Source organism: Melanerpes formicivorus, unplaced genomic scaffold (genome assembly GCF_026170545.1).
Source record: "Melanerpes formicivorus ecotype bairdi unplaced genomic scaffold, bMelFor1.0.p_v2 SCAF_33, whole genome shotgun sequence".
Taxonomy (NCBI): Eukaryota; Metazoa; Chordata; class Aves; order Piciformes; family Picidae; genus Melanerpes; species Melanerpes formicivorus.
Window position 1 is genome coordinate 5282461 of NW_027142385.1, and position 12377 is coordinate 5294837.

General features: G+C 41.6%; 1 protein-coding gene across 7 annotated transcripts in view; it reads left to right on the forward strand.

Moving 5' to 3' along the window:
• The window catches only part of STRBP (spermatid perinuclear RNA binding protein), a 61489-nt gene that overhangs the window by 38054 nt on the left and 11058 nt on the right, over positions 1-12377 (forward strand). For 6 of the 7 annotated variants that reach the window (XM_068155789.1, XM_068155792.1, XM_068155786.1 and 3 more), the window contains exons 6-14: positions 2827-2921; positions 3330-3425; positions 4165-4276; positions 4837-4934; positions 5380-5491; positions 6175-6267; positions 7138-7337; positions 9581-9739; positions 11544-11678. In XM_068155789.1, coding sequence (XP_068011890.1) covers positions 2827-2921; positions 3330-3425; positions 4165-4276; positions 4837-4934; positions 5380-5491; positions 6175-6267; positions 7138-7337; positions 9581-9739; positions 11544-11678 — 1100 coding nt within the window. The remainder of the gene's footprint in view (positions 1-2826; positions 2922-3329; positions 3426-4164; positions 4277-4836; positions 4935-5379; positions 5492-6174; positions 6268-7137; positions 7338-9580; positions 9740-11543; positions 11679-12377) is intronic. The other variant, XM_068155791.1, reaches the window with a different exon arrangement.

Below are 12377 nucleotides of genomic sequence, written 5' to 3' on the forward strand. Positions count from 1 at the left end.
TCCATGAGCAGCTGCTGTGTAACCAGTCTGCCTCTGCTGCTGCCTTGGCTGGGCAGATGCAGGCAGTGATGCACCAAAGGTGCCAAGTGCCTTTGAAGGGGCAATGAGCCACAGACTGACCTTGCCTCTGCAGAGAAGAGAGTGCTCCTTGTATGGCTGGCTGTGGATGAATGAAGTTGGCAGCTACCGTGTGAGGAGAACACATACAGCAAGTGGGGAGACAATTACTGAAGGAACAATTCTGTTTTGCATAGTGTGAGCTAATGTCAGGGCTTTTATTATTAACTGTTTATTAAACTCCTTGTATCATTGCCCTTGTTAAAAGCACAAGAAAAAAAAAAGTAGCTTTGCAATCACATGTGAAAATTTTGATTGGATCTCACTTTCCTGACTGGCAGAGCATGAAGAAACATGCCATTCTCCTGAGGGTGTTGAAAGGGAGTCTGCTGCAAGCTGCTCGCCCTCCTCACTGCCTGTTCTCTTCATCTTTCTGTTCAATAGAATCTTGCACCCAAAAGTTGGCTGACTGCAACATCTGCGAAAGGTGCTCAAGCCCTAGTGCTGAATTTGCCATTGGCAAACTTCTCCAAGATATTTGCAATTCAGATCTTTGGAAATAGTCTTAATCCAGTAGGGGAAAGTGTGATTCACGCTTGTTGAAGCAAATTGAATGATAGGAAGTTTTTCATTCACCTGAATGGCAGATGACACCTAAGCAGTTTTTTCTGTAGTTCAAAGGAAAAATTGAATTTGTCTTGTCAGTGGCTGCAAACCCACTTAGCAAAGCCTTGTGCAATGTGAAGTAAAAGTCCCTTGGCACTTAAAGATCTGGTGCATTGCCAAAAAACACTAAGGATTTTGCAATCAGTCACCTTTGTCGTTTCTAACATTTGAAAATAAGATTCTGGTCATTCATTGACAGTAGTTGTTTTATACAATACATGAGCTTTAAGCAGATGTTTATATTGTCCACGAGGAAGTTTCCTTACAGAACTGCATTAGATGTTTTGTGGCACACGATGGCTAAATGCACATTACTCCTGAAAATAACGAAACTGCAAATTTAGAAGCAAATCTTGTGTTCCAAAGCGACATTTTGTGCACACAAGTCCAGTGCTTCAAGACTTTGCAGCATTTATTTGGAAAACAGGCAAGAGGAGTGATTTACCCCCATATTGTAATACTGTTGATGAGGGCAATAAGAAACAATGCAAATATCTGCTGTGAAGTTCATCTGGGTTAGAAAATAAGCTTATAGCACTTCAGTCTTCTGCTGACAGCAAGGCCAGCAGGTGTGAAATGCAGCTGTGAATTGTCAGACAGGATACCTGGTTCTGTTCAGTTTTACACTGGGGTGTTTTTGGTTTGTTTTGGTTCTTGTTTTGATTTTGGCTTGGGCTCTTTTATCCATCATAATATAATGTGTTTTTACCAGAGTAGCCTTCCCCCTGAATGGCACAGAGTGTGAAGCAACTTTAACATTACAGATGCAATTGCACATGCAACCATTGCTATCCAAAGCAGCTCAGCTGTTACTAGTAAATTGTATTACAAACTGATGGTACTTTTTTCTCCTAATTTGTCCTCATATTTTAAATGTCATGCTGGATTTTGTTTATCAAGCATAGTTCTAAATTTGAAACAGATACTGTATTTCATTCAGGCCTGCACAGGTCTCAGGACCTGGAGAATTTACCATGATGAATAATGAAAAGACTATTTCTAAATCATATTGAAATAAAGAGTAGTTGTGTATTCAAAAGGAAGTCACAAGTTCAAGGATTCAGTTGAGCCATGGGTTCATTTTGTTCTTCCAGTATGTCCTCATGTCAGTTAAAAACTAGAATCCTTTTAACCTGATTTTGCAGTTATGCAGGGTCTGCCATTTGGACAGAGATTCCAGAGAACCTGAGTGTTAATAACTCCTTAAGGTTTGGGGTTTTTAAAAAGCAAAAAAAAAGTAGGGAAGAAAGGGCCAATACATTACTGCTCCTCAGTACCAGATGTGACTGCTAAAAGCAGTTTGTGGCATGCTGGATGAAAAAAGGAGAAAGAGATTAAAAACCAGAAGTGTAAACCTTCACAGAAGCTCTCAGTGTCTTGTCTCTCAAATTCTTCTGTGAACTGCCATCTGATTTCAGTTGTTGTTGGGAAGAGATGATGTTTACAGGAGGGGGATAAGCTCTCAGAGGCTATTCATCTGGAAGTTACCAAATTTAGTTCTTGCATACATTCTGGTTATATGGAAGACTAATCAAACTAATAACCACACTGGAAAATTTCTTTCACTGAATAATGTTGACCAGTACTGTTCATTCAATAATACTTCAAATATATTCAGTGTGGTTCTTTGGAATTCTCAACAATTGCATGGACATAACCTCATCTTCTGACTATTAGAATTAATTTTTGTATAGCCTCCTTACCTCTTTGAAATTCTGTGCCACCTTTGTGGAATAAAAGTAAGCGAGAAGGGAACAAAGAGGAAAACAAAGCCCAACCCAACGTGCACACACACAAAAAGACAAGTGCTATACAGCTATTTTCTGCCCTGAAATGTGTTCTACATTTTTAATAAGATCCCAGATTGTCTGTAGCAGTGGCCATCTTTATTATTACTGTTGTTTTACAAGGAGTGAATGCCTTTGCTTCTGTTGCACACGGGCACATTTACTACCTTTTAATGGCTTGTTTAAATTAAATAACACGGTGCACTTAAATTCTGGGAGTCTTATTATCTCATTGAGACGCTGCCACTCTTTTTGTATTGTGACAGAAACCCCTTGGTCAAATTGTATCTGTCTCTTTTTATCCCATTTTTACCAGTAGATAATGTTGCGATGAAAGATCCTCCGGACTTATTGGACAGGCAGAAATGCCTGGAGGCCTTGGCGTCTCTGCGGCACGCCAAATGGTTTCAGGTTGGCTATTTGTTCTTACCTTGTTGTTATTGTAGCCTTACGAGGTTTAATTTGAGACAATTTTTAAGTTTAATGCCTCTTTAATTTCTGACTAGTCCCTAAGAGAGCAAAGGTCTAGAATTCCGAATTCAGTGCTGTACTGTGTGAGGGCAAACATGACAGGTAGACAGCCAACTGGTCTAGAGTTGTCATGAGGCTACAAAAGCAATCTTAACGCTTTGCTTCCTTTTTTTTATGTCTCTCTAAATTGAAGTATTTTTATGTAACTTTTTATTTTGCATGAAGTTTATTAGGCATTAAGTAGCAATAATTTAAAAATCTGGCCTAGGACTCTGTGCATTTAAAAAGAAAAGCAAAATTGAAGGCCAGGTTTTTGCAGGTGTATTGGAATCATTTTGTTTGTTCTAGGCCAGGGCAAATGGACTAAAATCATGTGTAATTGTCCTTCGTATTCTGCGGGATTTGTGCAACAGAGTCCCCACATGGGCACCACTGAAAGGATGGGTAAGTACAGAAAGTGTTGAAAGCCACAGGTCAGGTCTCAGTTCTCCTGAGAAGTGTAAAAGTGTCTGGATTGGGGAAAACCATGCATTGTATGAAACTCTTCCATACACCCTCCTTCCTTTGATTCCCCACTGTTTACCTGAACAGAAAAGCATTTGTAGGAAGGCACGAAGGCAAGTATTTGTGCAGCCTGCAAGACGTACAGGTATCACAGAAGATGTGATGGTGTGGGTCTTGCACAGCCTGAAGGACTTGCAATAGAATTGCACTTGTTACTTCAAGTTTAGCTTTTCAAAAATGCTCTGCTGCCCTGACAATGCTGCTCCTAGCAGAGGATACTGTGTCACAGCAGCAGGTTTGGGGAGGGCCAGATGCTCTGCGTACCCATTGAGGGACACTTCTTAGGTCATCAGAGGCAGTGTTTCAGACAGAACTGATAGAACTAAGTAAGAAGTCTTTAAGAGAACACTCACAGGACTTGGCTTTAGAAGGCTCCTCCTTTTGGAATTCATGGGCAGTTAATGGAAGGCAGTTGGTTTCCTCAAAATGTGATTCTGAGCAGGGATCAAATGCAATGGGCCGTGAACTGTCCTCTGGGCTGTCTGTCTCTGTCAGTTAGACCTGTAGTGGGTAAAAAATGAAATGAGGTGATGTGATTATTCCTCTCCTCTACTTTCCATGTTTAACTGCATCACAGTTACCCTTGTGTCCATACTAATCATCATTTAATGTCTTCTAGCCACTCGAGCTTATATGTGAAAAATCTATAGGTACTTGTAATAGACCTTTGGGTGCTGGGGAAGCGTTGCGGCGAGTGATGGAGTGTTTGGCATCTGGAATTCTACTTCCTGGTAAGGGGCTAAATTAACCTCAGGAACACAAAAGGTAGACCAGACAGCCCTAATGTTTTGCTGCTGCTGTAAGATTAGATGAAAAATGCCTGCTTTGAACTCCTAACCTATAGTGGAGATAGATGAATGGTTTCTTGTTTAAAAAGAAAAGAGAAAAGGATGAAGTCGCATGGTTGCAACTGTTTGAATGAGTACATCCAGTGCAGCAGAAGTTAATGGGGAATTTAAGGTTTGGTCATAAATTAATCTCTATTTCATTAAGGGGTTGCAAACAAGTAAGTAGACTTAACAACTGTGGGGTTTTTTTATGGATTCATTAAAATCTACCTGTCCAAATTATTTGGGTTTTTTTAAGCCTGTTGATTTATGCTTGACCCTGCCCAAGGGAATAAAATCTTGGGATTAGCTTTCCCTGTGTAGTGTTTGAATCCCTTAGTGGATAAGGTGTGCTTCCCACTCTGCTGAAGTATAAGACTAGCTGTTGTAATATCCATTGGTCCCCATTTTCATATTGCTTCTCATTTGCTCTCAATAATCTGCTGTGCCTCTTTCCCTCTTAGGAGGCCCTGGTCTGCATGACCCCTGTGAACGGGAGCCAACAGATGCTTTGTCTTATATGACAGTTCAGCAGAAAGAAGCCATTACACACAGTGCTCAGGTAGAGAACTTGTACATGGGAGGAGCTAGGTACCGTGACAGTGAAAATTTCAGCTTAGTAATACAATTTATTCTCTGCCAGGATGGCTTATTTTAATGGAAGTTTTGACAGTTCTTCAGTGTGGTACCCAGGAACAGTTAAATGATAGTTCATGAGTGCAAGAGTTCAGTATATGTAGAATCTCATCTTTATAAAGGGCTGTGCACCACTTGCATGCCGCCCCAAGTGCTTATGGTACAGCCCTTGAGCAGGTTTCCTGTCATTGTGCCCTCCACTTTCTGTTACAGAAATGAATGAGTTTTAAACTTCATAACCTTTTCTATAGCTATCATAGAAGATAGCTGTAGAAGCTGTCTTCTCATAGAAGTGGTTTTGTGCTAGAAATGTAGACAACCAAGGGAAAGCAGTGCTGTGTTGTAACTATGTTTTTACTCTTCCCTTACAGCATGCTCTCAGATTATCAGCCTTTGGTCAGATCTATAAGGTTTTGGAGATGGATCCCCTACCATCAAATAAATCATTTCAGAAATATTCCTGGTCAGTAACTGACAAAGAAGGTAGGTACTGTTTGCTCCAAATATCAGTAATTGAGCTGTAGACTAAGGGTTAATTTAGAATGGGTGCAGTTCCTGAGTTATGTACTGTGAATGTAAGGTAAAGGCTGTTCCTTGTGGTAAGGGGGCTTTTAAAAAATGCTGTTGTTGGAAGAAAGTATGGAACTTCTGTTCTCTGGAAGTACCACCAGAGGAGCAGCAGTACAGTTAGAATATAGCAGATGATTTCCTTTAAGCACAGAGTCCTTTGGGGGCTGACAAGTAAAAGTAGTGACTGATTCTTAGAATGGGGAAGGGAGGCTGTTGACTGGTCAAAAAGCACGAAACAAGTGTTCGTAATAAGAATTGCTCAGGAGTTCTTCCTAGGAAACAGCATTTATCTAATAAAAATACATTCCCATGTTTATTTTTTGTAAAAGCAATACTGCTGGAGTTCTTGCATTTAGAGTAACTAAAAAACAGCACTGCAGAATTGCACTACTTGTATCACACATGATGGTGGGAACAGACATCTTGCATGGCATGGTACAGTGAGTAATAAGCTAATATTGGCTGATGTGTGGCAATAGAAGCTTAGACTGATGGTTGAGTTCTTTTCATTGATACATGCAAAGAACAGTATGGGGCTAAACAGATTCCTGCTTTTCTAATAGCATATCCATATTACAAGGAAATTTATACCCTAGGTACAGGTTCATCTGCTCTGAAGAGACCGTTTGAAGATAGTGTCGGGGATGACAAAGATCCAAATAAAAAGATGAAGCGTAATCTGAGGAAAAGTAAGTGCAACACTCCTCCATCCTGTCTTCAAAGATTTGTGTGTGCAGTGGGAGTTGGCTTAAAAGTTTCTCTGTTGGTGTGGAATAGCATATAAAAAAGGCTTAGGAACACAAAAGTGTTCCCTATCACCTCACGTTCAGAATGTCAGCCACGTGTCTTACTGTGCATCTGAATTTTCCCTGGCACGTTTTACCAAGGGGTTTCATTTTCAAATGGCATTACCAGACAGGTTACAGAGACACTGAAGTTGCACAAGCAGCTGAGGTAATTTTACTGAAAATGCCCCTATACTGTGGGCTTTTCTTAGTTTGGGTTTCAGGCCCCTTTCACAGAAGACTGCAGTGACTTTGGCTTTTTGTATTCTTCCCCTTCTCATGCCCATTGTTGGTCTCTGAAGACCGCTCACAAGAAAAAATAAAACATTTAACCTACAAAACATGGACATTGTATATATGCACAGATGAGACATCTGTCAGCACTGCTGAGATCCAGTCAGTTCTGGGGCTGTTTTCACTGTGCTACTTGGGTGCTGGTTCTGGATCTGGTTCCTTGCTGCCTACCAAACTTGTTACTCCTTTTATAGCAGCCAGGAAGATACAGCTAGCTGCAAAATAATTGTGTTAACTAAGTGGGTAATTATAGTTGTTATCCTAAAGTAGAATGGCTTATTAAAGATTTAACTCTGTCATAGTTATCCTCAACCTCTGAGAGGCTTGAGGGGTTGTTTTGTTCCATTATATAGACAGAAGGCACTGAAATGCAAATTGTCTCATTTTTCTGTTCATTTTGGTTTGTTCATTTTACCTTTTGTGGTTTTTTTTTCCGTCTTCCCTTCCTCCCCCACTTCCCTCTCTACTGTCTTGTACTAGTACTAGATAGTAAAGCAATAGATCTCATGAATGCTTTGATGAGGCTGAACCAAATCAGGCCAGGGCTTCAGTATAAGCTGCTGTCACAGTCTGGTCCAGTCCATGCCCCAGTCTTCACAATGTCTGTAGATGTGGACGGTACGACATACGAAGCATCAGGACCTTCTAAGAAAACAGCCAAGCTCCATGTGGCAGTGAAGGTAAGGCAGCCTGAAGTCATCTACTAACCCCAGATCTGGGAGCACAGACTATGAAATACTGTTAGAACTAGTAACATGCAACCTCAAAATTAAAGTTTGGATGAAGCTGAGCTACTGCCTGTGTACTTCAAACACAGTGGGGCATGGTTCAAAAAGCACCACTGGTTTTATACTAGTGGAGGGAAGGGAGAACTCCCCAGGGCTCTGCAAATCAGCTCATGTGGCAATGTATGGAATGTGGTGTTTAAGTTCTGGACTGGAGGGGTTCAGTTCTGTTCTACTCCTTCCTCCTGTTGGTTTGAAAACAGCATGTTGGTGGCTTCCTCTTTCTCCCCTCCCTTCTTTGTCCATTCCTGGGTTGTGAGCTCCTGGAAACATGTCATTGTTTCCTGTCTTCAGTGCCTGAAGAGTACCATTGCACACTGGGATATAAATGGTTGGTCTCCAGTCAATTTTTCAGTAAGAGACTAGTCAGCTTACTGAGGCTTCTCATAGGTTACTCTACATGACAGATCTTAGATCTGTCAAACAGTGACAGCTGAACACCCAACATGAACATCCTTGTAGTTTGTGAGGATAGTTCAGACTGCTAAAGCAGGCCCAGCCTGCTGGTTTCTGGGAAGAAACAAAAGTTTCCTACAGACAGTTCATATGAAAGACAACCTCTTCTAATAGAACTGTGCTTAGGACAGGAACAAGCCCATCTGTCCTTCTGAGCTTTGTTTTGTTTTGAACAAGAATCTCCCTTTCAGATGCTTCATCTGGTAACTTTCTGCTTCCCTTTGATTTCGGTTTTGAAAATCCCATTGTCCCATGTGCTTTCATGTTCAAAGTGTCCAGAAGTGTCTGAGGGAATGTGGTGTTCCTCCAGGAAAAGTAGCTCTCTGCATGTGTGTCCTTCCAGCCCTTCTGCCTCATTCTTTTAGTTTGCCTCCCTCCCTGCAGTTGTTTTAAAAAATAATACAAAACTTGCCCTGAAGAGCTCTGACTTCTCTGCCCTTGAACTTCTCTGCGTCAGCCAGATCTGCGCTGGTGCCTACCCAGCTCTGTTTTCTCTAAATTTATACACATACAAATCCTGGGCTGCACTTCAAAACAACCATGATTCAGGCCAAGAGGAAATGGGTGGTGTGGTAGAGACAAGTTAGGAGGGCTTTTTTCATTTTATTTTTTTCCCTAACAGATCCAGGCCCTGCCTTGCCAGACCTAGGAAATAATGTGATTGTTTACATTTCTAAATCTGTCCTTTTAAAATTCAGAAGCCCTGAGAATGCAGCCAGATGCACTATGATTGTATAGGAGCTGAGCCTGGAGTTACCCATGCAGTCCTCAGTTCAGTGCTGGGAAACAGTGATTTTTGCAAACTGCTCATAAGACTAAAATTTCAGAAGAGCTTCAGGTTTTTAAGGATTCTTTTAAGCTGCACAACTAAGTTAGGGAGCTGGTTACAGGAGAGGCTGACCTTGCTAGTGGAGGATGTTTTTGCAGGAGCTGGTGAATAGCACATTCATCAGTACAGTTTCATTGGCTGTACAGCTCCGAGTTGTAAGCAGCATGGAGAAAGCCTGCAGCTAGTTGGCATGGCTCACTATGAGGTAATCTTAGTGCAGACAAACAGTTTGTAGCTCTGCTAGCTGGGCATTCTTCCACCTCACATCTCAGTTTGGGAATTTGCTCCCTGTATACCTGCTCTGGAAGCATTTACCCTCATGTTCCTGAAAGATGCAAGCCAGGGAGGTGGTATCAGTCCTCTAGCTTCAGGGACACATTTTGTATGCTACTGAGGTACCTGCCTGCTGTCACCTGCCATTTCCTAGGGAACTCCAGAAGTACCATCTTATATCTTTACAGTGCTTTAACTCTCATAAGGCTGTTTGTCTTTGCCCTGCAGTCAGTTTCTTGATCCGTCCATAGACACAGAGAAGCAGGAAAGGTGTGCAAAGCCATCTCCTTATCAGACTGCTAAGCACTGTCACACAGTGGATGCACTTCTGGAATTGAGTCTATTATTTTACAAGGTGAATGATGCTCATGAGTAATTGCCATCTTGGAGACTAAAATGCTGGATTTAGTACTATTTCCCCCATTGCTGTGGTGGTTTTCTCCCATTTTAACACAGGAAGAAATGTATTTCTAAGCAATCTGCTTTTACTGAGCATAAGATGGATTCTTTCTTCTTGTGATCAGCTTTGGTTTGGTACTGCTACCTGGTTTATAGTTCACTTCATGTGGCTTTGTTGTAGGTTTTACAAGCAATGGGGTATCCCACTGGTTTTGATGCAGATGTAGAGTGTATGAGTTCTGATGAAAAATCAGATACTGAAGGTAAAAATGAAACTATTTCTTCAATCTCAAGCAATAATACTGGAAATTCCACAGCTGACACCTCCGCTACCCTAGAGGTGAGTATTGCATTAACAAGTTACAAGTGTTGGAGAGCTGTGGGGCTTGGGTTTAGTTCTGGGGGCTCTTTTTTGTTGTCTCAAGAGGAGGATGGTGTTTTAGCTAGGGTGCTGGAGGAGAAATAAAAGATAGTCTTCAGTTTAAAATCTACCACAGCCTTTGTGTAACTGGAACAAATAGCTGATCTCAATGCCTCCTTTCCTTGAGTTTAAGGTGAGGTAGCCATCTTGTCCTCATCAGACCATGAACTCTGAGACAAGTATTTTCTCTTCTGGTTAGCTGTATATGAGACAACTCCCTCTTGTTTGGTGCCTTTGGGCTCTAGTAATGCAAATTTAACACTTTGTTTTGCAATAGTGAAAGATGGTCAGAAAGAAGAATAGGTCACAAAGATGTCCTTATGTGGACAGTGTTTTAAACTGATACAAAGACCAACAAAAATAGAAAAATTCATTAGGAGATGTTAAGAAAATTAAAACCCAATACCCTTATGCATCTGGAATGGGCTAGAAAATGCTGCACTGAAAGTGCTCCAGTTTCAATAGGATATACTTTGTCACTTGCAGCTGAAGTCAGGTGCTCTAAGGAGAGTGTTGTGCTTGTTTCCTTACTTTAGCGGTGAGAAAGAAGTGTTCCTCCAAGGACAAAATTCCACTAACACTGTTTGGCTCAATGTCTCCAGGAATCAAATGATGATGGGTCTGTAGTACATGAAGTCTATCTGGCATTTGTTTCTTTTCATGATTGAGAAATCAGAGATTTTCAGCTCTTGCCTAGATGTCACCCCTTTCACCCTTCTCTTCCTGGTTTCCTCAGTTGTTGTTCCTGATTGCCACCAGGGATTGAAGAGAAGCATTCTGTGTAAAGACTGAATAGCATCTCTAAGTTTGTCTGCCTGATTTTCAAGCTCCCTGGGGGCTGTGCTGATAAACCCCTGTAAATTCCTACTCTGTTTCACTACAAAGCATTTTTCCAGGACTACTGGGGTTTAGTAATTGTTCTACTCCTTGAATATTTGTCAAGATGTTGGGTTTCCATGTTTACACTTCTGAGACACTTCACTTCCAAAGGCCAAGCCCTGCTAATAGGCTGCTCAGTCTTTATCCAAAATAAGATACTGCTTTTTTTCCATTAGAGAGTAGTCACTTGTGTCTCTGAGTGCACTCTAACACAGACTGATCTGCTGGTGTGGAGATCTCAGCTTTGCCTTCCTTGCATTCCAAACAGTTACAGATATTTCTGCTGAAACATGTGACCTGGGATATGAGACATCTTCAGTCAGAGCCCAGTAGTGCCAGGACGCAATTAGATCGAGCGGCAGAGATGTGTGCAGGGTTGGGAAGGCTAATCTCTCCTTTCAGTGATAAAGCATGCAGTTCCAAGGAACTTGACACCATGGCCTCAACTTCATCTCTGGATACTCTCAGGATTGACATTCCAAGTGCTGCTGGTGTAATGCTCAGTTTGTGTAGACATCAGACCACCAGGGCAGTAGCTCTCACTAACGGGAATATAGAGGGTGTGACTTAGAGTCTTGTTTGTCCCCTGCTGCTCTTTAGAGAAGAGGCTTTCCATCTGCTGCTCAAGTGCAGCATGCTGTACTGAAGCCAAGACAGTGTTATGGGTGCTGATACTGGTCTGCTCTGGAGAAGCCTGCTGAGGCCTAAGTATTGGGAAGAAAAAGCTCTTGCAGAGGCTTGACACAGTGATAGCTCTGGCATTTTCTAAGAGGCTGGTCCTGTCAGTTTGTCTGCCTTTTGAAGAGATACAGGCTCTGAAGCAACATGATAAATGTCTCTCTAGGTAAGAACTCAGGGCCCTATACTCACAGCAAGTGGCAAAAACCCAGTGATGGAGCTCAATGAAAAAAGAAGAGGTCTGAAGTATGAGCTCATCTCTGAGACAGGTGGAAGTCATGACAAGCGCTTTGTGATGGAGGTGAGTGAAGCAGAATTAGGAGCTGGTGGATGGGTTTATTAACAGTGCCTCAGTCTTGGGAGTTGCTTGCTGATACACTTCAGGTTTGTTGTGTGTTGCTTTTGCAATGCACATTTGTGGTGATGTTTGCAGGATTTTGTCTCTCTTATTGCTGCTGTGATGATTAGACTGGGGAAAGGAATGAATGATTGTTACACTTTAGGAAAATACAACAAGAATTAAAACTGGATTCTGGCAGCCCCAAACTGTATCCTGTTATGACATGAGGAGAAAGAGGAAAGTGGAAGATCAACAGCTTGACAAAAATACCTGATTTGTGAGTTTTGCCAGATGTTACCAAGTGTAACATAGCCCCATGTCAGTGACCTGATTTGAATCTCCTGTTGCCAGCTTAGCGGGGGTATTTGGAATGACTGTAGCAAAGGCTAAACTCATTTGATTTCTTCATTAGTGTGTTGAGAAGCTCAAGCACATTGGCTAAGTTCAGTACTAAACTGGTATGCTGGTCCTCTTTCAATTGCACTTGTTTGCAGATTCCTACTAACTGCAATGTAATGGTTCACAGGATCACTTAGGTTTCCTCCATCAGCATTATAACCTAGAAGCAGTACAAATTTGTCACATGGAAAACTGATGAGTTTGGTTTGGTTTTGTTGTTGGTTTGTGTTTTTTTTGGTTTTACTGCTGAAGTTCTTTAGG